Source organism: Branchiostoma belcheri, unplaced genomic scaffold (genome assembly GCF_001625305.1).
Source record: "Branchiostoma belcheri isolate BF01 breed outbred unplaced genomic scaffold, Haploidv18h27 scaffold157, whole genome shotgun sequence".
NCBI lineage: Eukaryota > Metazoa > Chordata > Leptocardii > Amphioxiformes > Branchiostomatidae > Branchiostoma > Branchiostoma belcheri.
The window spans coordinates 69,943-86,462 of record NW_017803013.1 but is presented as its reverse complement, the minus strand read 5'-3'; the positions used below and the strand labels follow the sequence as shown (position 1 = coordinate 86,462).

At 40.0% G+C, this 16,520-nt stretch overlaps 1 protein-coding gene across 1 annotated transcript; it reads right to left on the bottom strand.

Moving 5' to 3' along the window:
• Positions 1-69: 69 nt before the first annotated feature.
• LOC109465741 (protein phosphatase 1 regulatory subunit 14C-like) lies at positions 70-12,309 on the bottom strand. The gene is made up of 4 exons (XM_019763154.1): positions 11,915-12,309; positions 2,938-3,021; positions 1,728-1,760; positions 70-1,343 (listed from the first exon to the last, which is right to left on the bottom strand). Exons 1-4 carry the CDS (start codon positions 12,095-12,097, stop codon positions 1,275-1,277), a joined length of 369 nt encoding a protein of 122 aa, XP_019618713.1. The 5' UTR covers positions 12,098-12,309; the 3' UTR covers positions 70-1,274.
• Positions 12,310-16,520: the final 4,211 nt, after the last annotated feature.

The window sequence follows — 16,520 nt, the reverse complement described above, 5'->3', positions numbered from 1 at the left end:
AGTTCAGATAAGAAAATTATGGGATATTGGAGTTTTGTTGTACATGGCCATGAAATTTCTGTTTTATGTCAACATATCGGTAGCCTATTTGGGTTCAGCACCAGTCACCAGCCATGAAGAATGTTGCAGACTACCAAAACTTTGGCATTACAAACATTGAAGCATGGCTGTAGTGTGTATTTCTCCTATGCTAGCTATTTCCCTTTTGTGTGTTTTACAACTGAATACAGGTTGAAGATACACTTTAGAGTGTATAGCCTTGGCCTTCAGCTTACAAACAGAGAACTGAGGCAAGAATTCATTAGTAAAGGTGTCCATCACCTTTTAAGCATGTTACACTAACATTACTGACAACCGTTGGAAGATATTTCACATGTAGCACAGGCAACACTTTCAGTAAGCAAACAAAGGCTAATAGAATTCTGCAGCTCATTCTTATATTACTTCCATTAACAACTGTGATTGGATTGCTGTAGGATTTCATAGAAGTGTAAGACTGCATTGTCAGTATGTACAAGTAATTTTGTATTACTATTAGCAGCCTGGATCCGTTGACTTCAATTAAGTGCAACAACGAAAATACTAAGAATATGAATATCTACCTAAAAATATCTGTCATATCAACATTTGCGTAAAAACTGCTATGTTTAAAAACATGCATGTGATACACTTCTTACATTTAAGATTTATATTATAACTAATTCGTTCTTTCTTTTAAAATCTATGGCTGAAAACTTGTTACAAGGCCAAGCACTTTTTGACACGTGGGAACAAGTGTTACTTACAATAAAAGGCACTGCCCTGGGGAGTTGCCAAACTAGTAGTAAAGTTTGTTTACAGGGAAGAAATAGATATCTTGACATATAAACAATATGTATGACATGACACTAGTGTCATGGAAACTACTACCTCAAAATCCTACCACTAGTAGTACCAGTGTGTTTTAATTAAGATCAATGTTGCAATTTGTAATTAATATTAATACTGGAATATATTCTATATCTAAAGATAAAAGAAAACAGACACTTTAGTCTCCTTTTGATTTTTGAAAGTGACAATTTGTCCAGGTATATAGCTGAATTGTAAACATTCTACCAACATTACAGTACATATAATGTACAAAGTATCCAAGTTCTCTGTGAAAGCACAAACAAGACATGCCTCTGCAACATCACCCACTTTAATACTAACAAACATGGAATGGTGCAGATTGTGGAATCTTGTGTCTTGCTGCAGGTGATAAGGTAAGAGATGACTGACAGGTGTACAGTTAGTTATCTTGCTGAGTTTCCACTCAATTTCTGAAGCTTCTGGACTCGCTGGAGCAGCTCCTGAATGAATTCCTGTTGGAATAGAAAACAAAAGGATTTTTATGCAAATTTACAAGTTGATAGTACTAAAAATTTAAAAAAAGGTTTTTCCGCAAGGCCACTTTATAAGTTCGTTTGTGATGTCATAAAATGGGGGAAAGATAGAGATCTCTTAATGAAATTGATCCAAATCTTCATATCAAAAGACCTCAAATCCTATGAAGCTTTTCCACCATGTTGCTCAATTCTTGTTGACTGTGGAACTTTCCCTAGGCTCAGTATTAGACAGTTAAACCTGTCACTTGATATTCAAATCACAATGTAGTCCACAAATGCTGACAAGCAAATATGAATTTGGAAATTGGACAATCAGTTTACAGACCTAAGGAACAAGAATAACAAGGGACAGATACTTACATCTGTTGGCTTCTTACAATCAACAAGCAATTCCTGTAAAGAGACGAAAAAGATATGTAAGTACCGGTATGGTAATGTGTAACTATACGTACGTAGATTCCTTTGGCATTTCTTTTGTATGTGTACTGAGTAATCCCTAATCATGGCCACTATCTCTCCTATGATATTTCTGCATAAATTTACAACTGAAGTCCTATAACCAGATGCTTTCTTTTCTCTTGATGTAAATCCTAACAGGTATTTTTTCTGATTCATGGCCAGCCTGAGGGTGAGTTTTCCTTACAAGACTCACTGCTGCATGAATGTGACGTTATGTGTCAGATTAGCTGCCAACCAATGGCTGATCAATGAATTTTCTCATTGATTATCTTTTGTCCGTTCCTGTTCAACAAAGCAGAGGTCACGGTCGGGCCATGATATTTGAACAACCCACAGGCAATTTTTCACCTGTGACTTATCAATATGATTGGAATATTCGTGAGGCACTGTCTACCTTCACAGGTGGTCCAATCTTTTGTATGAAGACAAGGGGATGAATGGATCTCTGACCAGTTTAGCTCACAGTAGAGAGCAAATCTTCCACTGGTTGTGACAGGAAAGATGGACAGCTGTGCACCATGTTCAGCTTCATTGCACATGTACTGCAGTAATTCACCTAGCTCTTTTTGACAAATACAGTGAACAGGAGGCCATGGTTTAAGACCAACAACATCTGGAACTGAAACTCCAAACCTTGTGGTCCATAGACAGGGGTGCTGACCACTAGACAATTACAGTATTTGTGTGCCATTAGTCAGTGTGGCTTGTCTGAGAGGCGTTTACCCAGGACTAGGTAAATATATACATAGCTTACAAAATCTCTCTCACATTCATGTCCAAAGTTTGTGCTGTCACAAAATGTTTGCTCCCTTCTGACGTAGGTATTTCGTTTCCTCATTCCAACATGCTAAAGTCACGTCTTGTTTGATTAATCTTGCAGACATGCTAAGAACTAAAGAACAGTCGGCATCCAGAAGAGTATCAGAAGACTTCATGAATTTTGAGTCAACATCCTCATTTAAGCATGCCAGGTCCTTTCTGAATAATTTGTAGGACACATGTTGATCAAAGAGCTTTTTAAGAGCACCTAAACACTTGATGAATCATTTCATGAAAGGAGGACAGGAATATACATTGTACTTCAAGATATGGAAAAGAAAAGAAATCATACCTTCAAAAATTCTACCCTTTCCTCTTCTGTTTGGAGTTCTAACATTTCATCTATGTCAATCTCTATTTCGTAATCTTCATCTTCCTGAGGGAACAAAACAAAAGTGTCATTAGTTAGAATGTTTTTGTAAAAAAAATTCTGTTGTGTATTATAATACCTTGCACGTGTCCATATTATTCCATCTATAGATGTGCAGATAACAAATCAAATATACAGGTTCATAGTTATGACAGGCACATATTACATAAATGTCAATCAAATCTAAATCAAATCAGGTATAAGAATTCTATTATATGGAAGAACCTGTGTGGAAAAATGACATGAAATAAAATTAAATATTGAACACTATAGCAGTGAACAATTATTCAGTCAAGGAATTCTTGTGTTAGCCATGGACTTGGAAAATGGTGATGCAAGTTAAGGACTGTTATGCTAGGAAATCTTGCATCATATCTTATGTATCTTATGTCTTGTGGAGTAAGCATGTTAATTCTGATATTCAGGCTGAACCAGATTACTTGGATTTGAGAAAAAGAAAACTATTTGTTTGTTGTGCCATGACTTGCTTTGCCAAGGTGACTCACTTGAATTCATCTCTGTCAGTCACATTGATATTATGAAATTGACAAGAACATGTAAGAAACATATCAGTCAATACCTAAATTTGTCTTCCCTTACAGCATGCATGGTCTCAGAAATTATTGAATACCATTAACTTTTAAAGATAGCAATGATTTGCCAGTTACGATTACTGTCTGGCACAGTCTGCATTTCAATTAGTTGCTAGCATTGAAAGTGATTTATGACAAATGCAATACATATTAAAAAAGTGTATTGTACTTAAGCATCACTAAGTATTGTCCCTGTGGTACTTTTAATATCTTTAGGCATTTGCCAGACAGATTTCAAAACAGAACCTCTAATAGCAAGAGGTTTTTAAGCAGTTTAGTCTTTGGAGAATACTGGGTGATTCAAAGGATGAGTTCATACCCCTAAGTTAAGTGGAGTGAAAGTTCCCACCTGAGGATAACACACCACAATAACAAGTACCATGTCGTGACTCAAATATCCATTCAACCTGCACGACTCATAAATAATTCCACACTCACACAAAGATAGCTGTCTCTCGTTTTCAAGCTAATTCCTCACTAGCCTTGTTCATCTCTTCCTCTAATGGTCAGAGCTGTTCATATTAGCAAAACAATTAAAGGTTTTAAAGTGGGTGTTGTTCGGAATCTTATGTAGCTGAAATTATGTTTATTCTTTCCATGTCTTGCTAAGAACAACCTTACCACTATGAACTCTAATGGATCCATTGATGTAACTAATATTCATTGCCCGATCATACAAGGTCTATCTTACAATTGGTCATCCCCAAGGGGTTCATGCAGAAATATGTGCAGGCAAGCACATTTCCATGGGGTAAGAACACAGTAAAACCTGTCCTTGTGTCTCAGTGTGAGGCCATACAGAACTTGTCTAATGTGTGTTTAGTGTCTCCATAGAGGGATTATGATGGAGACATGACTGTGGGTCTGGTTTTGAGCTGGTTTGGTGCAAGCTAGAGATGTTGTCCCTCTTCTAGGCACACGATCACAGGTGATTACAACACCCAACGTGAGCCAAAGAATTTTGCTGTCTGTTGACTTGTTGATATAGAAAGCTGTTTCTTTTTTCTGACCTCTACCAAACCTCTCCATAAGATGCAATTACATCCTAGCTGATTGGAATGTTTGCCCAACAGTCTGCTGAGGTGAGACCCAAATGTACCTGTACGTGCCTGCTGTTTGTAATGTGTTTGCCTCCTGCCAAACAAGTTCAGTCTGCACAACTCTGTCAAAGATCAACATCGTACATCAAAGAAACCTGACACTGTATTCCATATTTTGTATCACATATTTCTGAAGCTGTAATCTATTCTGTCAAGAAATGATTTAAGTGAATGTGTCAACAAAGGATAAAATGTGCAATTCATATTCATGCAGGGTTAGATAGACAGGATGGACATTTATCAGGTACAATCTATTTTTGTCTCTAATGGTCATTCATGACTGACCCAACATGTGACTTCATTTTAGACACTCAATCAAAATGTCATTTTGTTATTACAATGCCAGTTTCACTGGAACATAACTTAGGGGTGCTGTAAAACAGAAACTAACAGAAACTACACATCAATAGTTCTGATATTGAGAGAATTCTTTGATCCTGTAGCTGCTAAAATAACCTGTGTTAATTAATGGCAGCTTTTATTGTTATATCCTTGAATCAATACTTCAAGTGCATTTAAGTCATCACATCTTTTAAAACTAGCCAAAGTGTTTGGTTTGGCTATAATATGACATTTGTAGGATCCATGTGTTAAATCAACATGTCTGCACGCCCTCCTTATTCCATACAATGCCTGTCATCTCAAGGCAACTAAAAATAGATTCTACATGACGTGAACATACAAACTTCTTTCAACCTCCCCTTTACCGTGTGCTCCCAGAAGTGTTTGTCTGAAGCTGAGACTGTAAAGGGAGCGGTTTTGTTTGAACGTGGACAACCATTCTGGACGGACAGGCTGCCTTAGGAAATTTGTCATGCATGACAACTTTAAACAGGGACAATTAGATGGACAAACAATGGTTACGGTTGTTCACCTGCCTCAAAATGGCTGTTTGCAATGTGTATGCACTTTCACACTTGAATACTATGTAAGCAAGTTTGAAGAAATTATGAAACAGGATTTTTGAATTGTAACTTTTAACACTGAAAGATTGGAAGACACTTGTTACTTTTCTAATATCTCTAAAATCCCAATAGAAGAAATAGGAGGTTTCTGTGACAAGATTGATGTCTTTTACCTGTGCTAAGGAGGTCAGCCTTTGTGGACTAATGTTAAAAATGTTATAAATGGATTTGCATGACCTTTTTGTACGAGTGAGGAAGGGAAAGATCTTGGTTGGAGGAACATTTTTCCGTCCATTTCACATCATCCTCATCCCCCTCCTGTCACTATAGCATCATGACCTTCCAGGATGTCGGTAATTTTCTCAAAAGGAATGCAATTTTGGACAAGACCAGGTTGCTGACGTACTGTTTATGCAGTTCCAACAACTCTGGGAGAGAAAAAATGTGAAGAATGGGTCATGTACTAAATCAACAAAGCCTTTCTGGGCAAAGTCTATCTCTGTCGGAAGCATGGGAGTACCGCTGCCAGCTGGATACTGAAGTCACCTAGGTGATGCCAGAATGCTGCATCTTTTTTCAGATGCAGTCATCATATATGATCTCATGTCTACTTCCTGTAGAGACTCTGAGGACTACAACTTCAGCATTCCTGCCGTTTTAATGAAGCCTAAATGGGGTACATATCAGTGCATAAGATATCAGCCCTTGGCATCATTCTGTCTCGGGAGACCATGGACCAGATTAGACATTTCAAACAAATAAGTTGACATGACCTTGGAAGAATGTTGTCTTGTACATCAAACAAGTAATTAACCCTTCTCCCCAACCCACCTACTCCTAACTGATTAGGTCTATCCTTTTTTGTCTAATTGCACAAATGTCAATAACCTCATCTTTTATTTTCTTTTTGGTGGGCTCACTATATTTTGAAGCCTTTTCTAGTTTAGATCTGTAAAGGTTGCCATGCTTGGAAGTTCCCCAACTTCTTAAGGGAGTAAAAGGCAAAACCTCCCATCCATAGACTTGAGTGGTAATTCCTCAAGAGCCCTTTACCCCAGTGTTGTTCGCACCACAGGTAATTATCCTCTACAAATGGCCCACATTTAAGCTATAAAAGCTGTGGCAGCCCTTGGCAGTGTGGTTCGAACTTCTTGGAAGGTACTTCAGTAGAGCTTTCCCAGGATCTGGCACACCTGGGAGCTGAGTGACTTACAGTGATAACCCGAAAATGCCTTTAACTTTATAGTAAATCAGGTGCCAGACAGATCATTATTTTACAAGCAATTTTACACCTGAACTACCAGGAGCTTATCTGATCTATGAGAAAGACTTAAAGCAATTATCTATGCCCTACAGGCATGTCTACAAGGTCAGGCTAGTACATGTAATGTCACCAAGAAGTTTGGATTAACAAGTTTGACTTAACTTTCTGAGCATATTTCTTTGAAAACTAAGGATCTTCTGAATAACCTTTTATTGAACCAGTTCCTTCAAAGGGACTGGAAATAATGGTTGCCTGTTCTGCAGCAGACTGATGAGGGTGAATTCCATCAGAGAACTTAGTCTTTACTGTATTTACTACCATGGCACAATCCAGGAGGGGTCACAGGTGCATGGGAACCCCTGGGGCTCACTCTATCACTGTCTCACAGATAATTATCTACTTATGTGTGTTCTAAATCCATACTGCCCCTATAGCTACTTCTGCAAACCCCCTTCAAAACAACTTGTTTGATCCTCAGTACACCTCTGCCCTCAGGAATACAGGGATTTTCCATAACATTAAGGAGTCTTCTCTTATTTTTTGTTGCATAACCATATCCTATTCCAAATGAAATGATAAAATATGTTAAGTATGTTCTTCCAGGTTAAAAGCAAGTGATAATATCTTACCAAACTTTTGTACATTAATTGGATATCTGTGACAGTCAGTGATCTTTATCTGACTGATATCCATCAATTTTGGATCAGGGATCATGGGTCCTGTGATCGTATCAGTAATTTGGTTCATAATGAGTACACATTTCCGGCAGCTAGTAGGCACAAGGAGTAGGCACAAGGACCTTTTGTGACCTTTTCAGTCTATTCATATCTGACTGCAATAGCATATAGCAAAGTGTTGGCTTCAATTTGGCTTATTCAGCAGCACATTCTAACTGCAGTATATATATACTAACATGCACAAAACATGTGCTTCTTACTGCTAAATACATTCACTTTTCAACATGGTGTTTTCTTCTTTATGGCAACTCCTTTGATGTAGACATGGATTTGTCCCCTTTTCATACTATTTGCTTGTTTAATCTTGGTTACCTGTCATGTTTACCTTACTTTCATGTGTTGTTGAACAAACAAACTTTAGGTGGACAATAACACGTACAGGCTATGTATCAACCCTGTATGTATGCAAGGCTCACAATGACATGAATACTTTCCTTCAATTACTATACTATTCCTACAATTTCATCCGATATAACTAGTTAGTTGCTTGTATGCATGGATAAGAGTGATCTGGATAATGTAATTATAATCCTCTTGGGGATTCATGCAATTTTCTATAACTCAATCATAGCACTGTAACAGCAGTGAAAACTGTGACATTACATTAAGGTCTCGCCAGTTTTCTTCTTGGGCTCTCCAACATTTTAAAGTAAGAATATGTAAAAAGTCACGCAATTTCCTCTAATTTTTGTTTGGATCTTCCAGTCTAGCTTTCTTTGGAATCCAATAATAACAAATTGACTTGGTGCTGTCGCATCTTTAAAAGATGGATGGTTTTGTTCCTGGTGCAGTTTCCCAGCAATGACTGGTACCCTGCCATGCCTGTCATTGCATGGCTGGACAAACAGAGAAGTTTATCTTTGACTAGACAACATTTACCCAGGCTCAATGGGATCTGCTTAGGCTGGGCCACACTGTGGGCTTATCAAGTGGACACTGTTTGGGGGGTGCATGTCATTGTCCAGACCTGGCTGCATAGTAAACACCACAACCCTCAAGCCTGCTCCAGTAATATGTCATGGCACCTAAGAACAGAATTTAGAGACCATTAGACAGGTCTTCTTCTAACTGATTTCTTGACGTTTTTCTTTTCCTTCTTCTTCCCGAAGCATTTCTTAGTACTGCTTTATTTTGTATCGGTTGTTTAGTTGTTGTTGGTGACCTGTCTAGGCTTAAAGCAGAGATAAGGTATGTCCAAGAGGAATAATCTTACATTACCGCTAGCTAGCACCATGTCCAAATCACCAGGAATACCAATGCATGATTGCTTAACCTATGACATGACCAACCATCCCTGGGTTGGCTGTAAACATGTGTGATGTTTGGAACAGCAGTCCTGCCAGGTGTTCTACCTGTGATTACCTGGCCCAAAGCTCACCTGCACACCAACGTTATTAGATCACTGTGTGTAATTGCCGCTGGGCTGAAACACAATGAAGCTGTTTCTACCTGTGAAGGCCTTGGTCCCTCTTTTGTTCATACTTGTTGATGAGTAACCTGTCTTTAGTTCACCGACAGAAAACAGCATAATCTGTTCCTTTTACCTTGCAGGATTACCAAGCACTCTCTGCCCTTCAGCTTTGGATTAACTTGGATTTATATCTGACTGCTTTGCAATAAATACATCAAAACATACTGACTTTCATGGTATTTGTGCTTTCATTTTCTCAGTCATAGTAGAACATGCATATTTACACAGTCAGGGCGCCAGTGGGCCTGAGGTTAGAATCTGCTAAGATTTATTAGAGTGTTTGCATTGTAAAAAATAAAGAGAAGTTGTTGAACGTTGCTGTGGACCATGGCGTCAGCAGATTGTGTTACCTCAACGCACACTAATCTATCAGTTCTCCTGGTGGAATCCTTGCTCCATGGAAGGAGTCTCTTCTGCCGGGAAATTTCTCCCACAATTATAATGATTTCCAAAATACGTCAAACTGGCTAAATTGCCCAATTAGTGTTATTCCATGGTTGGTGGGGTGGCTGCCTGACCTTTGAGTCAAAAGCCTTGAAGATAAACAGAGCTAGCAAGAAGGTAACAGTGACTATCCAGGAAAACGGGTTTATATTAGCAGGATCTTATACCTGATAAAGAATTCCATCTGGTTATGTGAAGTCTGGTAGGAATGAGGTCTGATTGTATTCTTGGATACTTTGATTGTGACCCCAGGTCAATTACAGCTTCCCACCAGAGAATTACTTAGCAAAGGAGCCCCCCCCCCTTGTTGCCACCTACTGATTACTCCTTCCTTGCTTGATTGAATGTCCCTTCCTTGACTTGAGTGAACAGAACAACTGTGTGAAATTAGGAGAATGTTGGCTTGACGACCAAACAGTACCAACAAACTGGCCCAAAATAACCTGGTGAAGTTAGATAGCCAGAGAAGTCTAGTTTTTACTCTTCACTCCACTCCACTCAAAAAAGAGTCTGGTTGAGACTACCTAGTACCTATGGTGCAGGTTGACCCTGTATAGAACTCAATGGCCCTCCTTAAAATACACTCACAGTCCTGCCTGCTGTGGCTTCTGTTACTTTCTGCCTCCTTTGTCAAGAAGGCACCTGTGTACATATTATTTAAAAAATAGCTACTGCATAGAAATACATGTCGTAAATCTTTCATTTTCTACAAATTGCGCCAGTGGGCATGCATTGATATCAAGATTTTGTAACAGGAAAGATAGTGCATAGCCTAATATTGATCCATTACAATGTAAACCTCAATTGCATGCTGTAAATCATCTTGACTTGTTTGGCTTGACCCAGCAATTTACTCTGAGTCTGACCTTGCAACACTAACTAAGCCCCAAAATTACACCTTCCAACTTAATTCCAGTGGAGTTTGTTACTTACAATATGATTTGCCTGCTGCTAAGCATGAAATCTATTGAAAAATTTCTAGAGAAGTTGCACTGGCCTTGGACCCGTATTATTACAAGGCATGGATGCGTGCATGCCAGAGCGTTGTTGTTTTCACTCCAACCCTGGCTCTTGGAAATAAAGCCAGTAGTCAGCTCCCAGCCCTGGAGACAGCTAACAATGCAGTGGTCCTCATCAAAGCTGACACACAGTACAATGATGGCTCTGTGTTCTAGCATTAATTATTGATACAGGCACTGTGTCGCTCAAATCAAACCTTTAGCAATATTTTTGTTAGCTGGTGCCCATCTGGTTCTGGTAATGTTACAAGTGTGTGCTAGCTGAGTCGAAAACTGCCAACCAAAGAAGACCACCGCACAATTATGTCTTGGTCACGGGTTGTTGAACATGGTTTGGATACAATAAGTGTTCTGTTTCGCTACTTTCTTTACACATAGCCCGGGTTGTCGTAAGGATCCCAGTGTGTCCCATGGTTTGCTGAAACCAGATCGTTGAACACCCCATTGGCTGCTTGGATAATAATCCCTGAGGAACAAAGGAAGATCCTGAAATTTCAGGCGAGGCAATATTCAACTTTTGCCCCCTGGGTGTGCACGGTAAGGTGTGCCTGTACCAGCAGGCACCTTAGGCAGAACTGGAGGGAGACCTTTCACTTTCAGTCTTCATGATGCCATTACCTACATTTCCAGCAATTTCTCCTGATTATCTTAATTGCCCACTAACTTATGACCTATTTTCACATTTTATGCTGGTATCAACAAAAAGACACAAAGGGAGAGGGGACACCACCTCCCTAGAAAACACCCAAAACAAACATCTGCCTCAGGGTGTCCGTTATAAGGTGAAGCCAAGCGATTTCACACTCAATCAAGTAGTTTATCTACAGTAATACCATTTTGTTTTGCGTGGGTTGATTTATCTGCTAATGATGGGGTGGGACCAGTTTCAGTGCCCCTCCCTCCCCACCCACCAGGGGACCTGTGGTTCCGCCTTCCTACCACCGGCGTTACGCGCCACAGGTCAACCGATCACTCCCAACTAGCGTTACACGCTTATCGGATCTGTTGGGCCGTTTTACATGAGTGCATGGCTGCATCGCGAATGGATTGGTACCGCTGGGAGGAGGGAAAGTGTGAACTGTTTCACTATGGTAGTGACGAAGTAGTCATACAGTTACAACTCTTGTTGCAAGTGTGGCTACGACCGAACTTGCCCTTATAACATGATGTAACCTGTTATTACGTAACAGCTGTTGGTGATTCGGCATATATGCACTTTTGAAAATATATCCTATCCTCAATTTTAGAGATATGAGGTCAAACTTTGTCCTACATAGCTAGATTTTGGCCCCATACAACGCAGCAATGCACACAAGTTTACACAAACTGAAGTATCCGGTGGGGGAGGGAGGGGAGTCGTACTCACGTCGCATTCGTAGATATCTCTGAGTGCCTCGTCAACCCACTCTTCCAGCTCTAACCGCCGCTTCAGCAGGGCCCGGTTGTACTTGACCGTGGCTTTGACGTTCCTTCGGGGCGCCTGTTGCGGCTGGACGGGCTTGGGTGCGACGCTGTCGGACGGGGAGCCGAAGCTGACTCGTGCGGCCATGACTGGGTTGTGTTGACACAGAGTGTGGAGCGATCCGCTACCCTATGTAAACACCTGAGGCACAGGTACACAGCGATCACTCCGCCGACTCACGGGAGGCTCCTTTTGGAAACAGACTGCTGCGATCTGAACAAAGTTGTTTGGCCCTCAAGATGGCCCTTATCACCCAGACACAGAAACGTCTCCACAAACAACTTGATATTTCCCTTGGGAAGCGTCACCAGGATGGGACAGCGGGACTATGTTTTGATGCGGATTTAGGCGGAAAGGTTGCGTGATGAGAACTGGTCTTTGAACAGGGTCCACGCTGTGCGCTTGCGTGTCAAACCAGACTCAAGTCCTGTCGGTCTGATCGATGGTTTGTTGGAACATCAGTACAAAACTCTGTAGAGTCGAGGGGCGGTCCTCTTTAAATGGCTTTGTATGTCTTGAAACCAAACTTGGGCGGCCAGCCAATAAGGAATTGATTTCTTAACTCTTAACCCAATACCATTCCCATGAGAAAGTGATCCCTGTATGTTTCCCCCAAATATTGTTGAATCCTCTGTAAATATTTCATTCTCGAACCTGTAAACGGAACTGCATGTTCAAATTTGCTTTGGGACAAGGATCTCTCAAGGTGTGTTCCCAGGTACTTAACTAGTGTTGACAACTAACGATAGCGATGGTGTGACTTTACACGAAAAAGTCGCAGACATGTCATTTGAAATCTAGGCTATGTGTCTAACATTCACTTTTTCAGTAATAGCATACTAAGTACTTTGCAGTAAAATGCAATTGTCTAAACCTTCACCGTCGAAGCTTACAAACTAGACAATATTAATGAATGAATGAAGACCTCAGTTATTGTACATTTTGCCCCACTGGGCTAAAGACAGGTCACATATTGACAAAGTACATCAATTTTGATAATAAAACGGCTATAGTATACAAGTACTTTCAACTTCCTCTCGCTTTCTGGTCATCTTATAAATGTAGTTGGCTGTATGAGTAGTTGGAGCTGGTTTGATAAAGACTACAAGGAATATAAATTTCTCTATACTATTCAAATACTTAAATTGGGAGTATTTGCTTGACACAACATCGAAAAGAATGTTTCTTTCGCTGTCATACATGGAACAATCCACAATAAAATGTACCTCGTCTTCTACTTTACCTAAACTACAATATTGGCAGATTCTTTGCTCTAGAGGAGCAAATGGCACAGCTGTCAAATGTCATAAGTAGCCATGGGCAACGATATATGGTTCTGAAAATATAACTTGATTGTACATGGAAGAAGAAACACAATATGATGGCTATTGAGCACTAATGTGGTTACTATGTGACGAATAGAGCACGACTCCGAGAATATCACATTATTGTCATTACTATAAGTGCTGTCCGGAAACTCAGACCGTAATTCTTCATCCCAGAATCAGATTTCCGAATCTCATTACGCGTTTCTTTTGAGATTTCGTTATATTCAAATCCCATACTCGGAGAGTCACAGGGGTGTTTCACTGATCACTTAAAGCTGACTTGATCTTGTGCTCTCTACAATGTAGTCTCTATCAGATAGGCTGACTACCCGACATCAATAAATTGTAGCAACATTCTCTTGTTCCTATCTGTGCGATTTATTCAGCCTGGAGATGGCATTCTAGTGGACAAACCCAACTACTTTACAGGATGCTAGGATAAAGAGCCGATCAGTTGACACAAAATAGCCTTCTTTTTCTACCCCACGTTCAAATTCAAGGACTAAACTCGGGTTGATGAATGATGAGCTATCATCAAGACAACCATGGAGTTAGATTTTCAGACACCTCAAACGGACAAACAGAGTTAGACAGGCGAGGGAACAAGTACATGATTGATCAATGGGTTCAGTCCACTCTTATCTGTACCGGAGCCCACAAACAAAACAAAAAACTTTGTTGTTTTGACAGCCTTGAGGAGGTATTTAATCACAGAATGTCACTCTGGATTCAAACGTATATCAACGACATGAAGACGATTGCTCGACATCCACCTGAAATTCATTATGTTGCTGATTCATTGGTCTTCAAGTATATGTGGTGAATTTGATTAATTTCTGTACGTTTTTTTTTAATACAGTACTTTGCAAAGAGACTGGTGGAGTCGGAGTCATTCAGAAACTGGCTCCCTCCTACGCGAGGAGACATCAGCTCAAGAGACACTAGAAACAAGCACCGCCTGACTGGGATAAGAACTAAGACAAAAAGATACCAGAACAGTCCAATTCCTTTCATGACTCGCCTCCTGAATGAAACAGATCTGTGATCGAATATTGTTCTAATTGCCCGACGTAAATGACATTTACCTATACCCATTGTTATCTGTAGAACGTTATATTTACCTTGTGTACCTTTACATATATGTGTGTGTCGTTAAGTACTCCGACGTATCCGTCATACAACCTACCTGTTTTAAGGTAGTGTTTCTTATGTTTTAGAATTGTTAATTGAGAAAGATGAGTTTTTGCCAGTATTTAGAGTCTACTTTTAACTGTTTTTAAATGTAAAAAGTACGCAATTCAGCCCATGGCTGCGATGTACTTTATCTGATCAAAATGATCGAATAAACCATTCATTCATTCATTCATTCATTCATTCATTCATTCATTCATTCATTCATTCATTCATACTTGTCTTCATACACGTGTATGTTTGTCGCTCTGGTTTTGCAATGGGATGGTGACAGAAGGTATACCACAGACTGCACTAGGTAAGGCGCACAAAAACAAGTCAAAACGTTACATCTCCGTTCCGTCGAATACACGGGAATAGTCGCTTCCTCTTTGTTACTTCGCTTGGTTAAATCAGCCAGGCCCGCCCTCGCTAATCGTTGATCATCCAAAAATAACAGACACGTGTCACACAATGTGATGTCTTTCATCATTTTCACACACAATTAGACAGGTCATGAAATGAAGTGAACATATTTGAAGGAAACAAAAGCACCGGCTCACAAATGTGTTGCACAGCTCTTTGTTTTCGATCACATTTTCTCGCTACTTTAATGCTAATGAGATGACAGAAACGACCGATACCAGACATTCGTCACTACTTAGTAACGGAGGATTTGTTTACATTTCATCCAATGTTTTTGCAAAAGTGCGACTGAGAAGCTTGTCACCATACTGGCATACAGACGCCTACCAACCTTTAATTTTTATGAACGCAATAACTTTAGACGGCCATCACCAGACACACGACTGTTTCGGGAAAAACTATAACATGTAAACAGGTCAGCCCAATGTATGACATGCTTGCACGGCAGTCCAGTGCTTATGCGAAATTTAGATGTATGAAACGGTTCAATGAAATGCCTGTATATAACGCATAGCGTTACTCGCCCCACCCGTGATAAATTATTATCTACTTGAACGTCTCAAAAACATTCACAGAAACGTTTCCATGGTTATGAATATACCACCGTTTCAAGCGGCCATATTTGACGAAAGAAACAAGAAAGGAAGTTTCTAAAATCCCTCGTCGGTGGGAACATTCCTTGGCAAGGGCACTTGAAGGGTTCAGAAATTTGAAAGATAAGTTATCTACTATCTCTGTTGGAATCTCCTTATCTACTATATATGGAAAATTGATGTCTACGGAGACGGTTTTACTCATTGAGGTCGAGAAAAGAAGTTTCCCATTGTGAGAATCGTGACTTTCCACTAATCTCCAAGCAGATTCGGTGGGGCAGGGGGACTTTATATTGGCTCGTTGTACGAACATGACGGTATGTGTTGGAAATGGTGTGAAATGGTGACAACAACATACAATGGTGGAACAGAACTGCGCACGACGTTTTGTGTAGGCAGCGAAGCGCAAGGCATGTCTTTATCCTGCATTCCACTATATGCATTATAAAATAGACATTACATTAAGCAGCGACGGCATCTAGCGGTTAATGTTAGCTATTGCAGCTACGGGTCACTTACAGAATGCCCTTACTTACACCATGATCAATCACATTTCGATCTACATGTACACGAAGAACAGTTTCCTTGAAAGATCAATACCATGCAGATGAATGAATGATGTAACGTTACTGCTAATGTCATCGACGTATTATTACGTATACCTCCAATCCGGGGAAAGAGATATCCTTCGGGGAAGGGTACTGTTTCCTATACTTTTGTGTTAGCAGCTGTAGCTCACTGTGGGTTTGACGGATTTCTTTGATTTTCGGTGTATGATTATTTATTGGGCGGGTCCAGATATGCGAATTGCTTTTTTTCATCCTGTGTTTTCATGGGTTGAAATAAAATAATTGGACGCCTCCATATACAGCACGCGGTGTGATCGTCTAATCATCGGATTTGGTACTGAAAGTGTACGCAGTAATCCGTCGGGGTTAACGTTCTACTGTTTTTTTTTTAATGGGGTGTCTGGCTACGATAAAACTATACAGT